Here is a 17,509-nt window from a genome sequence, read left to right as displayed (position 1 = left end):
AAGTTTTGAAAATCTTACTCAGCCTATTTATAATGAATTTTTATTGTGAAATATGTCAATTACGCCAATGATATTGAGTCTAGCTCTTCCAGAACCACTCCACACATCTAGGGCCTGTCTCTGAACATACTACACCAACTAAGTTTTGAAAATCTTACTCAGCCTATTTATAATGAATTTTTATTGTGAAATATGTCAATACCATCAATGATATTGAGCCTAGCTCTTCCAAAATCACTCTACACATCTAGGGCCTCCCTCTGAACATACTACACTGACTATTTTTTGGAAATATGGCTCAGCCTTATTTTAATGAATTTGTATTGGAAATAATTCAATACCATCAATGCTATTGAGTCTAGATCTTCCAAAATCACTCCACACATCTATGACCTCCCTCTGAACATACTACACCAACTAAGTTTTGAAAATCTTACTCAGCCTATTTATAATGAATTTTTATTGTGAAATATGTCAATACCGTCAATGATATTGAGTCTAGCTCTTCCAGAACCACTCCACACATCTAGGGCCTGTCTCTGAACATACTACACCAACTAAGTTTTGAAAATCTTACTCAGCCTATTTATAATGAATTTTTATTGTGAAATATGTCAATACCATCAATGATATTGAGCCTAGCTCTTCCAAAATCACTCCACACATCTATGGCCTCCCTCTGAACATAATACACCCTCTAAGTTTTGAAAATCTGGCTCAGCCTATTTCTAATATGTTTTTATTGGGGAACAATTCAAAACCGTCAATGTTGTTGAGTCTAGCTCTTCCAAAATCACTCCACACATTTATGGCCTCCCTCTGAACATACTACACCCGCCACCTTTTGAGAATCTGACTCAGCCGATTTTTTATGAATTTTTATATGGGATAACATCCAATAGCTTCACTGTTATTGAGCCTAGTGCTTCCAAATTTACTCCACACATCTGGGGGCTCTTTACTAACATACTACACCATCTTATGTTGGTATAGCTGGCTTTGTCTATTTTTAAAGGATTTTTATAGTTGAAAAATGCAATAGCTTCACTGTTATTGGGCCTAGTGCTTCCAAATTTACTCCACACATCTGGGGGCTCTTTACGAACATACTACACCATCTTATGTTGGTATAGCTGGCTTTGTCTATTTTTAAAGGATTTTTATAGTTGAAAAATGCAATAGCTTCACTGTTATTGGGCCTAGTGCTTCCAAATTTACTCCACACATCTGGGGGCTCTTTACTAACATACTACACCATCTTATGTTGGTATAGCAGCCTCAGTCTATTTTTAAAGGATTTTTATTGTAGAAAAATGCAATAGCTTCACTGTTATTGGGCCTAGTGCTTCCAAATTTACTCCACACATCTGGGGGGTCCTTACCAACATACTACACCATCTTATGTTGGTATAGCAGGCCCTGTCTATTTTTAAAGGATTTTTATTGTAGAAAAATGCAATAGCTTCACTGTTATTGGGCCTAGTGCTTCCAAATTTACTCCACACATCTGGGGGGTCCTTACCAACATACTACACCATCTTATGTTGGTATAGCAGGCCCTGTCTATTTTTAAAGGATTTTTATTGTAGAAAAATGCAATAGCTTCACTGTTATTGGGCCTAGTGCTTCCAAATTTACTCCATACATCTGGGGGCTCCTTACCAACATACTACACCATCTTATGTTGGTATAGTCGCTTTGTCTATTTTAAAGGATTTTATAGTTGAGGTATGCAATAGTTCATCACTGTTATGGCCTAGTGTTTCAATATAATATACTATTATACTAACATCTTATATTAGTATATCAGGCCCTGTCTATTTTAAAGTTTTTATTTTTTGTAAAAGAAATTAGCTTCACTGTTATTGGGCATCATCTTATCACATAACAAAACATATCAATGGATTTTGAGGGGTGGGGTGTTCAATATTCCGGGTGTTAAAATACTACACCTAAAAGGTGTAGTATGTTGGTAAGGAGCCCCCAGATGTGTGGAGTAAATTTGGGAACCACTAGGCCCACAATAACAGTGAAGCTATTGCATTTTTCAACTATAAAAATCCTTTAAAATATACAGAACCCCGCTATACCAACATAATATGGTGTAGTATGTTGGTAAGGAGCCCCCAGATGTGTGGAGTAAATTTGGAAGCACTAGGCTCAATAACAGTGAAGCTATTGGATGTTATCCCCAATAAAAATCTTTAAAATACGACAAAGCCAGCTATACCAACATAAGATGGTGTAGTATGTTGGTAAGGACCCCCAGATGTGTGGAGTAAATTTGAAGCACTAGGCTCAATAACAGTGAAGCTATTGGATGTTATCCCCAATAAAAATCCTTTAAAAATAGACAAAGCCAGCTATACCAACATAAGATGGTGTAGTATGTTGGTAAGGAGCCCCCAGATGTGTGGAGTAAATTTGGAAGCTATAGGCCCAATAACAGTGAAGCTATTGCATTTTTCTACAATAAAAATCCTTTAAAAATATACAGAGCCTGCTATACCAACATAATATGGTGTAGTATGTTGGTAAGGAGCCCCCAGATGTGTGGAGTAAATTGCAATACCAGGCCAATAACAGTGAAGCTATTGCATTTTTCAACTATAAAAATCCTTTAAAAATAGACTGAGGCTGCTATACCAACATAAGATGGTGTAGTATGTTGGTAAGGAGCCCCCAGATGTGTGGAGTAAATTTGGAAGCTACTAGGCTCAATAACAGTGAAGCTATTGGATGTTATCCCCAATTAAAATCCTTTAAAAATAGACAAAGCCAGCTATACCAACATAAGATGGTGTAGTTGTTGGTAAGGACCCCCAGATGTGTGGAGTAAATTTGGAAGCACTAGGCTCAATAACAGTGAAGCTATTGGATGTTATCCCCAATAAAAATCCTTTAAAAATAGACAAAGCCAGCTATACCAACATACGATGGTGTACTATGTTGGTAAGGACCCCCCAGATGTGTGGATTAAATTTGGAAGCTATAGGCCCAATAACAGTGAAGCTATTGCATTTTTCTACAATAAAAATCCTTTAAAAATATACAGAGCCTGCTATACCAACATAATATGGTGTAGTATGTTGGTAAGGAGCCCCCAGATGTGTGGAGTAAATTTGGAAGCACTAGGCCCAATAACAGTGAAGCTATTGCATTTTTCAACTATAAAAATCCTTTAAAAATAGACTGAGGCTGCTATACCAACATAAGATGGTGTAGTATGTTGGTAAGGAGCCCCCAGATGTGTGGAGTAAATTTGGAAGCACTAGGCTCAATAACAGTGAAGCTATTGGATGTTATCCCCAATAAAAATCCTTTAAAAATAGACAAAGCCAGCTATACCAACATAAGATGGTGTAGTATGTTGGTAAGGACCCCCCAGATGTGTGGAGTAAATTTGGAAGCACTAGGCCCAATAACAGTGAAGCTATTGCATTTTTCTACAATAAAAATCCTTTAAAAATAGACAGGGCCTGCTATACCAACATAAGATGGTGTAGTATGTTGGTAAGGAGCCCCCAGATGTATGGAGTAAATTTGGAAGCACTAGGCTCAATAATAGTGAAGCTATTGGATGTTATCCCCAATAAAATCCTTTAAAAATAGACAAAGCCAGCTATACCAACATAAGATGGTGTACTATGTTGGTAAGGACCCCCAGATGTGTGGAGTAAATTTGGAAGCTATGGGCCCAATAACAGTGAAGCTATTGCATTTTTCTACAATAAAAATCCTTTAAAATAGACAGGCCCCGCTATACCAACATAAGATGGTGTAGTATGTTGGTAAGGAGCCCCCAGATGTGTGGAGTAAATTTGGAAGCACTAGGCTCAATAACAGTGAAGGTATTGCATTTTTCTACAATAAAAATCCTTTAAAATAGACAAAGCCAGCTATACCAACATAAGATGGTGTAGTATGTTAGTAAAGAGCCCCCCAGATGTGTGGAGTAAATTTGGAAGCACTAGGCCCAATAACAGTGAAGCTATTGGATGTTATCCCCAATAAAAAATATAAAAAATAAGCTGGGCCTGCTTTCCCAACATACGATGGTGTAGTATGTTAGTAAGGAGGCCCTAGATATGTGGAGTGATTTTGGAAGAGCTAGACTCAATAGCATTGACGGTATGAATTATTTCCAATACAAATTCATTAAAAATAGGCGGAGCCATATTTCCAAAAATAGTCAGTGTAGTATGTTCAGAGGGAGGCCCTAGATGTGTAGAGTGATTTTGGAAGAGCTATGCTCAATAACAGTGAAGCTGTTGAATTCTTATCTTTGTATCCACTTTGGGTTTGCACTTTGTAGACGGTCCCTAGGACCTCCGGATGAAAGCTGAACGCTCAGGTCAGGGGTGCATTGCATTCATTCACATATGTAGACGGTACTTTCGGATAAAAACCGGGTTGTAGCTTGTTGTCTACCTTCCTACGGTTAGATAGAGCTGCCTATTGTGTAAGTAACACGTTTCGCTTATGATTTATTGAACCGCAAACCCGCGAATCTTGCGAATCTGCCAATTTCTGTCTAACTTTACCGAAGTACTGAAAAGTGGCTAACGTTAACCAGTTAACTGCTAATAAAGGGCATATTAATGTTATTTGAAGCTGTGATTACATTACCTTTGGTAGCTAGTCCCAGCATCAGTGTCAACAAAATACTGTTTGCTTTTGCCAGGTAACCTACTGCTGCGAGCACAAATTCCTGTTTGATGATTCTAAGTAACTTAACACTGTAATGCTAACTCTGAACTGCAGTATTTAACGTTACATTCATTAAGGAATTAATCTTAACAAATGTAACATGCATACATAAAACAACAAACGCAACGCGCAGACAAACACACAGAGCCTAAATAATTAGTTGTTTAACCCAAAGAAAAGGCCAGCATTCTCAAAAGTTAGGATTTGAAGCCTATTCACAGGCATATGTGATGGTGAACTTAATGTTATTATTTTCAGCTCTACATACATGTTCCAAGCTTTCTTTATAATATAGAACAGTACACTACAGATATCGGAGAAGCCACATTTTAAAGTCACTCTGTTCATGTTAACCTTCTATCTTTTAATTTGGAGTTTCTTTTAAATAAACTTGTATTAATTGGGTTTCAAGTGGACTGAATTGGCAGTAAAACTGTATAATTTCAGGGAATGCAACGTGCAACTAATGTCACCTATCAAGCTCATCATGTCAGCCGAAACAAGCGTGGGCAGGTTGTGGGCACAAGAGGAGGGTTCAGAGGATGCACCGTTTGGCTGAGTGGTAGGTTGTGCTATTATCAAGGTGTCCTTTCTGCACCTGTATATTACTCATAGCTGTGTCGTAATGCTGCTGTTTTCTTCTGTGCCAAGGTTTGTCTGGTGCAGGGAAGACTACAGTTAGCATGGCTCTGGAGGAGTATCTGGTGTGTCATGGTATCCCCTGTTACACACTGGATGGGGACAATATCCGTCAGGGGCTGAACAAAAACCTAGGCTTCAGCCCAGAGGACCGTGAAGAGAACATAAGACGCATTGCTGAGGTGGCCCGGCTTTTTGCTGATGCTGGGCTGGTCTGCATCGCCAGCTTCATCTCTCCCTACAGCAGGGTGAGTGACTCTCCAAAGAAAGCATCAGAGGTTGAATGAGAGAAACAAATGGCCACAGGGATAAATGTGGCTGGACCTCACTGATACTCTATTACATTTTGTTATTGAACAATATTTGATTGAATTGTGGCCCTTTGTGAACAGTTTTGATCTATTTTCGGGATTACTTATAGATCCTGGGTTACTGATCATGTCATTATTCTGCTGAAATTGATGATTTGGCAGATTTTTTTGACAGATTTGGAATGAAAAAGTAGAGCTTTTATATGTTCCTGCAGTGATTTCTTAACATACAGGGCTTACTCTCTGGAGGTATTATTTAAATTTTTTTTAATTTATTAATGTAAATTCTAATTAAAGAATATACCAAAAAAAAAAAAACTAAATGTTTTTCTTCTCTTTACAACTAAGGACAGGTGCATGATTAGAAGCATATTAGTTTTTCCTAGAGGTTTGAATATATTATAATATCTTTGCGCATTATGTCCACAAGAGGGCAAACCAAGGGAGACATAGCTATTTGTATAGAAATATTTATTTCGACATAAAAGTGTCTTTAAAAGGTCTTTATACCTACATTAAATTATAAACAAATAAAACCGTGTCGTATACTGTAAAACTTTAATTTAAAGACCGTAGACCTCTCTCCCTCTCTCTCTCTAGAGCGTGCAGGAGGCAGGAAGATGTCTGACGAGTTCAGGGTCGGCCCTTACCGACAGAAGTTCCCGAATCTCTTTTTCTCTCCAGCTCTACATTTTCGTTGGCATCTTTGTGTAAATTACCCTTCTTCTTTACCTTCGGATGTTTGTTTTCTTCCGGTTTTGCGCCAGCCGCATCATAGAAAATGTCATCAACATTTCATTCAATTGGGCTCAGTTGAACAGTACACAGACTTTGTAGGAATCTGCTGAACGTCGTTTAGGGAGCAGCGGCCCAGGCCCATGTGAGAACGCGTGAGGTATATGGCTGCAGTAGTGCTGCTTTTTTTTCTTCAAAATTGAATTTTTTATATTTATATTTTACAATCAGAATGTGTTTTCAAATTTAGAATAGTCATTGACAGCCCTAGTACTCTGCGATGAATGGTGTCCACTTGCAGCAGAAAACAAACATTTTTGTTTGGTAAAAACCAAACCCGATGAGCCTTAATAACATTCTATCTTTTACTAACTCTTTAACTAAATCTTGTTAGTGCCTCACTGTGTATTTGGTTATTGTTTATCAGGATCGCCTCAATGCCAGGAAGATCCATGAGGCAGCAGGGCTGCCTTTCTTTGAAGTGTTTGTGGACGCTCCACTGGATGTCTGTGAGCAGAGGGACGTGAAGGGGCTGTACAAGAGAGCCAGAGCGGGGGAGATAAGAGGTGGAGTATGGTTTAATGCTGTTTATTTCCAGTGCATCAGTAGATCCAATGCCTGGATTAATGTATCTGTTATGTGATTAAGTTAGGGTTCATACTTGGAGTTACAGTGACATCAGAGAGAGAAACTTAGTCAAATTGTTCTTTCATATGACACTTTGTTGATAAGCGCAAAACAGAGGGCAGATCTACAATGCATTTACATTTTCATCTATGTGACTTCTGTGGTTGTATGTCACATGTAATTATACCATATTCCCAGTCTCTTGACCTTTTATTTATTTAGGGAAGGTTCACTCTCGTTTTGCAGGAATGCCTTGATCACATTCACACAGTTACACATTCATACCTGGAAGCTTCCCAGTGCACACTGTGCTCTGCTGGCCACTGAGCAGCTCCACTGGAGCGGTTAAGGTTAAGGTTAAGGGCCTTGCTCAAGGGCACGCCAGTGGTGGTAATGAGGGTCAGTCTGGGGATTGAACAGACGAGCTCCCGGTCACAAGCTCGCATCTCTTTTACCTTTAGGCTTCCACTGTCCACAATGTTTCTTATCACATTGTGGTGCAGCCTGTTGTTCTTTGGAGAGATCTCGACCCAATTTCCTGAGTTGTATGTCATATAATTATAATAATAATAATAATAATAATAATAATAATAATAATAATAATACATTTTATTTATATAGTGCTTTTCATGGTACTCAAAGACACTTTACAGTAAAAACCAGCACATATATCACATTAAAAACAGATAAGCAGGGGGGGGGGTAAGATAATGGGTACCATGACCATAGTTATCAACTGGCTCTGTTAATCCAGTCTTTCTTCTTCAGGCTCTGTGCACGTTCCCAAAAAAGGGGCTTCTCAGAGGGTCATTTGACTCTTATACTGCACTAAATTGACTGATCGTGGGCCGCCTATGAAGAATATGAAAAAAATATCACAGCAAAAAGAAACACTGTTGCTGCAAATAAGCTGGCAGAAAATTACTATTGTGTAAAATCCTAAGTGAATGTACTGTATTTATTTCAGCACTCAATGCACTCTCAATGCCCTCAATGCTGTTTCTAACGTGGCAGCTGCTAATGCTACAGCTCTGACACTTAAAACTTGATGCAGCAGATTTAAACGTTATACTTGTGGAAATAACTGATTAATAATATAGTGAAACTATTAAAGTACACTACAAACGTATTCAGTAGTTCACTGAGAGTAACAACAACCTTACACATAAAATAAAACTCTGTTCTTGCTCAGTTTTTCTGCATAACTGATATAGGTTCCTGTGGCTAAAATACATACATACAGTAAGCGCTACTGTAACTGCACGGCTACGTTTAGTGGCAAAATTAATGCTCAACATTTTTTCATGTATAATCTATTCCCTCAGCTTAGAATCTGTATCGCTCATAGATTGAATATTGACTAGAGCAATGCTATTTCCAAAGGAGTTGATGAAAGGAGCTTTTAATGCCGATTTCAAGCCAAAACTCGGAACGCAAACTAATTTGGATCAGGTTAGCCGTGCAGCAAAAGTTACTCCGGCGATCTAGCCAGGCTAAAAGACATCCATCCTGGTGACACTGCTTTAGACTCAAAGTACCTTGCTGTGGCACCAATCTCGCCTTGTGGTACACCCCTATGATTTGTTCTCTGAAGCGCCACTTAAATCGCTAACAAACATTTATTGTAGCTTATGTCACTGTTTTCTAATCAATTGCTACTTCTGGCTCTGCTAAACCCACTCATGTCGTAATTCTTCATATAATAATATGGAGAAAAAACTTATTAATCATGATTGTGGTACTGACTTAAAGGGTATTTCAACAGTTAAGGTTTACAGATGCTGTGTACAGTGATTTTACATCTATTCAATAATGGAAATCTTTTTATGTCGATTAGGTTTTGAATAATTTATATAGAAAATAAAGAATGTGAATATAATTCTCTTTTTTTTTTATTAGGTTTCACTGGAATTGACTCCGAGTACGAGAAGCCAGAGGCCCCAGAGCTGGTGCTAAAGACCGACTCCTGCAGTGTGAATGAGTGCATACAGCAGCTCATTGACCTGCTTCAAGAGAGGGTGAGGGGAAGATATATCCTGCTTTGACATGCTTAAAATATGTGTGTCATGGTTTGAATCAGTTGCTGTTTTATTGGCTATGTCCCCTTTTAAAGAATATGCGATGTGCGAGCATCCCAGACCGCTAGAGGCTGGAAGTTCAGACTTGATACATAAAACTGTGTCATCATTCCTCTATTGGCCAAAAGGGGGCAGAGAAGCCTCCTGTTTGAATGAATGTTATGTGACTGCATCTACACTGTATCATGTTAATATTTGTTTCGTGAATAGTAAACCTTTATCAGAGTGAATTTGGTGTGCTTATGCAGGATGTTTTATTCATAATTAATTTCACATTATTTTCTGCAGGATATAGTTCCTGTTGATGCGTCTTATGAAGTGAAAGAGCTGTACGTTCAGGAGAATAAACTGGACCTGGCTAAGGCTGATGCAGAGACTCTGCCTGCTGTACAGATTGGAAAGGTGCTTCTGGTTTTCTTTTTTGATTTAGATCAATCTTAATAAATAAATGAAGCCAAATAACTATGTACTGTAATAGAGCAGTTGTTAGTCATTTATCTATACAACGATGCATGATTTACCTATCAATTTTGATTTCAACTGCATATAATAAGTTGCTGGTCAACACGTTACCCATTGTATGTGACTGTGTGTGTGTGTGTGATCATGTCAGGTGGACATGCAGTGGGTGCAGGTGCTGGCTGAAGGCTGGGCCACTCCTCTGAATGGCTTTATGAGAGAGAGAGAGTATTTGCAGTGTCTTCATTTTGACTGCCTGCTGGATGGTAAGATGTCATTTATTTTTTTTAAGGAAAATAGCATTTTTATATAAAATTTTACAATTCAGTATTGCTATACTTGAGAAAGGCACTAGATGGAGATGAGCACTCACAAAAAGGATTGCTGACAGAAATAGTGTCTGGCTTTCTTTCTGCACACATTTCTATCACCCATACTATACCTACATATACTAGAAATTGAGCACTGTGAGCATCACAATATGCTCTCAGTTAACCTGTCCTTTCAGTTTACCCCTTAAGTGTCTATCATTAGACACTTATGAACTGTAGGAGTTTTGTATTATTTTTGTCTGATGAACCTCACGTGTCTTTCAGCTGTAGCTTTTCGTGTTCCTCTCACATTTTTTTACTTTACTCCAATACAAATTGAGCACTCTGATTAAATGGAGTGTTAAATTAGATTAACAAATACTCCCTGCATGTGTCCCTGCAAACCGCAAAGCAGATTTTGTACTGTTGGATGGTTTAAATTAGTTTTTATCTTGCGGGCTGACATGCTGAAGAAGTGCTCCATTGTTATTCATACAGCATGGATGTAAAGCTTGGCTAGGTGGCTGAATGACACATTGATAAACTTGGAAATTATTTAGATGCAGAATTGTAAGAATGATGATGTTGTATATCATGTTGATGAAGTAATCAGTCCAGTTGCACCCAAGTCTCAGGGATGCCTTACTTTTTTTGGCACTTTTCAGAAAACAGATATCATTAGGGGTGTAGAGTCTCTTGATGTAATTACTGCAATTTCTCATGTATTGTTTGAAATTCCAAGAAAAAGTCAATTTAGTTTTATTGCCCATATGACCACTCAAACCTCAGTTGTGTGCTGTGATGCCAAATACTTTGCTACACACACAGTAAAAGGAAAAATACATAAAATAAATTAAAAGTTAACATAGCCTGTATTTCATTTTGAGATTTTGACAGGTATATATTAGATCTGCTGTCGTCACTGAAGCATAAAGCCATCAATTTCTTACAACTTGATTTACGTTCTTTCCTGAAAGCAAGATACCTAGCCTGTGAAACCAAGCTGTCCGGACAAACCAGGGGGAAAAAATATATATCGATGTAAAAAGTCCTGATTCCACTTTTCCTGTTTGTCCGGAGGGAGAGGGACCCAGAGGAAGAGGCTTCTGTATTGATTGACACCACACACCACCATTTGTCCATTTTCACTTCCTTCCAGGGATTTGACAGTGAAAGGATTGATTGCCCAAACTATAACACTAAAACTGGTTGGGAAGCAGAAAGCTGCATGTTTGACTAATCAAATAGTCTGCAAAAATAAACAGACCCAAATCCAAGCTTGTGTCTCTCTCACTCGGACATTTGGCAGTCTTGAGCGTGTGTTTTATTAAAACCAGCTGTAAGCTCTACACTGTGACAGAGGGGGCGAGAAGAGGGTCCTGGGGGAGGTGGGGGCAGCAACAGTTGGCGTTCCCTCCTCTTTCCACTGCATTTGATCTGTGATGTGATGTGAAAAGCGTGTCGGTCCAAACATTTTCATCAACCTGGATGGCAAAATGAACCCTGCAACAGAACGCTGTCACTGCACAGCTCAAATCATGGAACGAGAAAGGGTCAAGCTCCAGCTTAGCTTAAGAGGGGATTTTTCTCCTCTAGCTTCTTAAATTGCAGCCTTGAAGACTCACTGTAGCCTGTGGTTTAGCTGTATATCCCACATTTAGCCTGAAGGGGTACAGAATGGAAACTTGATCAGAATAGTTGAGCTGTTTTCTTGAGTATACTAACCTTTTAAATGTTTTAACCTTTTAATTGTTTTTCTTGGATTGTTATCCGATATTAAAGGTGCCCTGTGGAGTTTTCTTGTAAACCAACAAAAGTTTTGTTTAGATTCAGTGTTTCCCACTAAAACACATAGTTTTTGTTTTTAAAGGGTAACTACCGTTTTTGTGGACCCTGTTTTCCTATGTTTTTGTGTGTAAGTGACTGCTAGGAACAGCAATCTTTGAAATTGGTCCAGTTTTAAGTGTGAATGCCGTAACTGGCAGCAACAATGTAACCCTATGGGGCAAATGTTCAGCGTCAGTTTTGTCCGCTAAAAGTGCTGTTTTTTGCTACTAAAAGGCTCTGATTATTATTCTAAGTGTCTGACAACATTATGGAAAGGATTCCAACAGAGAGAGACCTTTTTAAAATCTCTTCGAGACGTGTCTGTTTAACCAGAAACCCCTCTGAGGTCGGTAGCGCTAAACCCACCAGACTCCATTTAAAAAAAAAAATAAATAAATAACAAAAAAACACTGTATAGCGTGTACAGAGCCAACATATTTTCACATGTAAATTGGTAAACTGTGTAAAATGTGTTTATTTCAACCACAACTAGAGTTGTGATGGTTGGAAAAGTAGAAAGATGACCCCAAACGTCTTCATACGTTTTATTTAATTTTTGTTGACTTTGAATGAAGTGTATTTTACGATGCTAAAATTACTGTTTATTTACATCTGAGTCTGGTGGCTTTAGCGAACACAATGGTGGATGTTTAAAAAAGGATCTTACTCTTTTAAGGTAAAAGGTCGGCCTAACCCTTAGAAATCCTTTCCATAATGTTGTCAGCACATATAATATTAATCTGATCCTGTCAGTGGCAAAACGAACACTTTTGTGAAAATAAATACAAGCTGCACAATTGCCTTATTAACTTACATTGTAGCGTGTTTCGCCGCTGCCGACTGCAGCGATCTCGCTTAATACAGTCACTTAGACACAAAAACATAGGAAAATAGGGTCCAAGTTGAAGAAAAAAAACGGTAGTTAACCTTCAAGGTCTAACAATCACGTTGAATGCATTTCCTTCATTCAACTTTTGCAAAGCTGATTTTTAGAAAATATTTTTAACTGTGCAATGTTTGCTAGCTTGCAGAAGTCTGCTTTACTTGTTGGTGTGTTATCGCCGCCAAGTGCTGATCAGTGGAACAGCTTGAAAATGGTGCGGGGACTGTGTATTGCATTGCACGCTTGTGTACAAGCATGATACAGATGAAAGGGGGGCCCACTCGTAAAAACATTGCTCCATAGTGCAGAAAAAGTTCTCTCAGGTCCAATTCAGTGGGTGGTTCAGATGAGTTTTAATCACTGCGCAGTGGAGACAGGAGTTCACAAAAAGCTGTAGAATTCTCTCTGACCAGATGCCAGGGTTTTTATACAAGGTTACAGTAAAACAACAGAATAAAAAAGAAAATCTGAGAAGACATTCTCTTAGGATTTTAACTTACTGGATAATATAATGTAGTAGTAGTAGCGCACTTCTATGTATTTTAGAGCTGAAACAATTCTTAATTTGTTGATCGGCAACAATAATTAAAGTCAGTGTCAGTCATTTCAAGCATAAATATCAATATTCTTCTGTTTTAGCTTCCAAAATGAGAGGCTTTGACACATAATGTTGTCATAGTAAATGGATTGTATTTATATGGCCTGATATCCCTGAAATATATTTGATGGGAAACTGAATTTCTTTGGGTTTTGGACTGTTGGTCAGACAAAACAAGCAATTTAAATACTGTATGTCAACTTGGGCTTTGTGAAGTAATAATTACTATCTTCTGACATTTTTTTCTTTTTAGACAAAATGGTTAATTGATTATTTAAGCAAATGACCAGCATATTACTTCATAATGACAATAGTTAATTGAAGCACTAATGTGTTTTCTCTCTGCATAAATATGTCTTTCACCCACAAAATGTTCTTCATTTTCCATTGTCCTAGGTGGCGTCATCAACCTGTCCGTGCCTGTGGTGCTGCCGGTCTCTACTGCAGATAAAGAGCGTTTAGATGGCGTGACAGCTATGGCCTTGGTCTACGAGGGCAGACGAGTGGCCATCCTTCGCAACCCCGAGTTTTATGAACACCGCAAAGAAGAGCGATGTGCTCGCCAGTGGGGCACCACCTGCAAAGACCACCCTACATCAAGGTACATTTAATTAGCTGAAAACTGAATTTACATTATAAGCTAAATACCGAGCAGTATTGTGTCTCAGTGTGCTATGTGATAAACACACTGCATGCGAAAGCAAACTGCCTCGCTTGCTTCGGCACTGATGGAAGACAGATCCGAGTTGACCTCTTCACATTGCTGATGGAAAGACTGAATAGGTGGAGGAGTGGAGCTCTTCTCACATTCTGTCAGGACGCCCAGTATAATCACTTGATCTTTTTGGTCCACTCTCATTTTGTAGGTGTTATATTTGGATGCTGAGTCTTACTCAGCCTCCACCAAATGCGTTTGAGATCGTACTGCTCAGCTCAACAGACCGTCGAATCCCTGCCAGCTTCCACCTTTCCGCTCACCCAACCCTTCTCCAAATATAGCCGGGAATTGTTTCCATCTGTCTCCTATCGACTGCTCTGGGGCTCAGGTAGACTCGGTGGCGAGATAACGTCCTGAAATGATCCTGCGCACCCTGCGGAAAGTCGCACTGGCTTGTAGCTGGAAAAGAACAGAACAGTCTGGCGTGGCAGACAAAGACAGATGTCAGATTGACTTTTTATAAATCCGTCCGCGTGGACGGGGAGTGCAAGGTCACTTTTAAAAGTTGCTTGTCTGTCTGGCTAATTTTAAATTCCATTGTTTTCAAGATTAATGCAGTTGGCTGGCCTCTTGTATATTGGCAAAGGTGCAAGACTGATAATAACCTATATGGTATTTAGTGATTTTACCCCATGAGGTCAGACTTACTGTACTCATTGGCTCATTTTTTGTAAAGCCCTATTCTCTTCTATTCTAGATCAACTCGAGCACCAGACCTGCTTCTCAGCTAGACCTTCATCTTAGCAGATTTTGTTTTTTTGTCTCACCTTGTTCATGATTAAATCTGGCTTGGTAATGTGTTTTAGGATGCAGAAGGCTGCCAGTTTCATAAATTGTTACTTTAACTCTCTAGTATCAACACCTGATGCCTCAGCGCTGGCTTTTAACTCTGTATTTCCACAACTGTCATTCTTTATCTACTCTAACCTGTCACAGCTGAACATGTGTGCTCAGCTTGTCGTGATTAAGGTGTCACTCATTAGTGTGTGTGTGTGTGTGTGTGCATAAGTGTTACCCCATCTCTTTCTGACTAAAAACGGCCTGCTCTATATTACATGTAGTTAATCCACTTTTTCCTGTTTACCTGTCTGTCAGACAGGAGCCCCCTTCATCGGAAACCATGGTGTAGTGTGTTTATTTGGCAAGGGCCCTTTTCACATGTGAAGTCCTGGGGCACTTTATAACGATTAAACAGAGCACATGTGTCCGTTGTGTAGATCTCTTCTCCTTTGATATATCCACCGGGCATTATATTTTTCCATTCACTTATGTTGGGAAAATAAATTGCGACTTGTCTTTGCTGTTGTTCGCTCCAAAGAATAAGAATGTTAAGCATCTTTCAATGACTCTTCTCAGGCCAGCGGTGGACAGATTGAATTAATTGAGTGTGGAAACCAAATCCCGACACCATCCTCAAAACGTCTCACAACAAAGCCAAGTTGATATCGACCACATCACGTAGACACTCCTACAGCTGACAACTTTCTGATTTTTATGTATTGCTTTCCAGATCAAACTGAATGCAGTCTGTTTGTAAAGTATGGATTTCAAAGAGGGATTTTTCCCATGACAAATTACATGTGAAATGAAATAAGTGACATCTTTTTTTATCAACTTCCAAAAGTCTTTTTCGCAATGCTTACACACTTCATGTTTCATTTGTGGCCTTTGTTTGAGTTCTCTCTATATTGGTGCTGGAGCTGTGCTTGTTTTATTACAGAGCCTGTAAAGAATTGTCACTTTGTATCACATTAACATCGCACAGCCCACTCTTTTCAGTAACTCTAGCTACAGTGTCATAAATGCCACAAGAGGCAGGCGAAAGCTATTGCCTGAAACAATAGCAGCCTTTGCCTGAATCCTTAGTACTTCTGTGGCATTGTTGGATTAATCTCTCCAATGTGGTCATATAAAGGCTCATCACCAGGTTTTATATTGGAATTCAATCTGATTTTGTCTCTTCTGTTATTGAATTTAAGGTAGTAGACACATGGAAAAGTGCAGAAGAGTGGGCATGCCAGAGTTTTGTTGACTGTTTAACGACACGGAGACTTTGAGTTATGCTGGTGTGGCCCTGTTGCGACTGGGTAATAACTTGGGAGCTTTATTAGAATTCCTGCTGGCCTGGTTCCAGCACAGTGAAGCATTTATGGACCACAGAGTCTTAAGTCTGGATCATGTTTGAGTTGTGTTCCCTGTCATGATCATTGTGACTCCTATTTCAGATGGTGATGGAAAGTGGGGACTGGCTGGTTGGGGGAGACCTGCAGGTTCTGGACAGGATCTACTGGAACGACGAACTCGATCAGTACCGACTGACACCCACTGAGCTCAAACAGAAGTTTAAAGAAATGAATGCAGGTATGGGTTCAAGTTCTGTTGGTTCTTGTTTATTTTACGACCGAACTAAATTAAAACGGTGACGAGATATTAATCCAAGGACTTTTAGAGAGACAGTAGTGTCACAATATTTATAAACTGTTACCTATTTTTCCTAATAAGGAGAGGACACGCTGGGTAGTCGACTCACTTCAATGCTGTTATTCTTTGTTTAGTCTTTGAGAAAGAAACATAGAAAGAATTCATGGGAGAGAAAGCTTTGGTGTGATTCAGTCCCTCACTGTATGTGGTTTCAGTGGTTGGGCACTGAGCTGCTTAATTATCTCTGGGTACATTGTGGCCTTTTGTTTGTTTTGTACAGATGTGTTTAACAGACCCTTTTCACCCTCCTTTCTCTCTATTTAGATGCTGTATTTGCCTTTCAGCTTCGCAACCCAGTCCACAACGGCCATGCTCTTCTGATGCAGGATACCCACAAGCGCCTCATCGAGCGAGGCTACCGCCGGCCTGTTCTGCTGCTCCACCCACTGGGAGGTTGGACCAAGGACGATGATGTGCCGCTGCCCTGGCGAATGAAGCAGCATGCCGCTGTGCTGGAGGAGGGCGTCCTGAATCCAGACTCTACCATCGTGGCTATTTTTCCTTCACCCATGATGTATGCTGGGCCAACTGAGGTAATGGTTATCAAGAATATTGTATTTGCAGTTACATGCTCAAGGATTCTTTTTTAAAAAAACTGACAGGGAACAACACTTTGATTTGATTGCAGCCCTGAGAAATAACAACAGTCACAGAGAGCAGGACTTTTATTTTTTTCTTGGTGTCTGCACATTTGAGAGTGAGAAATGGCAGGAAAGGGGATTTGCAGTTGTCTTGAGGCACTCTGTTAAGTGATTCCTTGCCATACACAAACCTCTTTGTGTGACTGTGCGTAGCTGTGTAGCGGGGAATCTTTAAATCACTCACTTAGGATAATTGGAAAGCTACAGCGCAAATTATTGAGAGCAGATTGAAGGCTGGTGAATTTATTTTCTGAATTCTGAATGGGAGGTTTAGAGAGCTAGGCTCTGCTCCAGGCTTGGTGTTACTGTTCTGACCTTGTTTACATTATTACAAACAACATATAGGTAGGGCTGAAAGCGGGTTTCCTCGAATAGCTTCCGAATAATTCGATTACAAAATCCTCGATGCAAATGGCTGCCCTCGAAGCCGTTAAATCAATGTTACCAACGTTGTATAAGCTGACCGGACGGTGTTTCCGCCTTGGAGCTTA

At 39.4% G+C, this 17,509-nt stretch overlaps 1 protein-coding gene across 1 annotated transcript in view; it reads left to right on the top strand.

The window, feature by feature from the left end:
* Nucleotides 1-17,509, top strand: part of papss1 (3'-phosphoadenosine 5'-phosphosulfate synthase 1) — a 45,128-nt gene that overhangs the window by 1,537 nt on the left and 26,082 nt on the right. The window contains exons 2-11 of the mRNA XM_039799495.1: nt 5,158-5,272; nt 5,362-5,597; nt 6,823-6,961; nt 8,922-9,040; nt 9,389-9,502; nt 9,714-9,825; nt 13,575-13,779; nt 14,045-14,099; nt 16,122-16,257; nt 16,642-16,910. Of these exons, the coding sequence (XP_039655429.1) occupies nt 5,158-5,272; nt 5,362-5,597; nt 6,823-6,961; nt 8,922-9,040; nt 9,389-9,502; nt 9,714-9,825; nt 13,575-13,779; nt 14,045-14,099; nt 16,122-16,257; nt 16,642-16,910 (1,500 nt within the window). The remainder of the gene's footprint in view (nt 1-5,157; nt 5,273-5,361; nt 5,598-6,822; nt 6,962-8,921; nt 9,041-9,388; nt 9,503-9,713; nt 9,826-13,574; nt 13,780-14,044; nt 14,100-16,121; nt 16,258-16,641; nt 16,911-17,509) is intronic.

Source organism: Perca fluviatilis, chromosome 1 (assembly GCF_010015445.1).
Source record: "Perca fluviatilis chromosome 1, GENO_Pfluv_1.0, whole genome shotgun sequence".
Taxonomy (NCBI): domain Eukaryota; kingdom Metazoa; phylum Chordata; class Actinopteri; order Perciformes; family Percidae; genus Perca; species Perca fluviatilis.
This window is presented reverse-complemented; position numbering and strand designations above follow the sequence as displayed.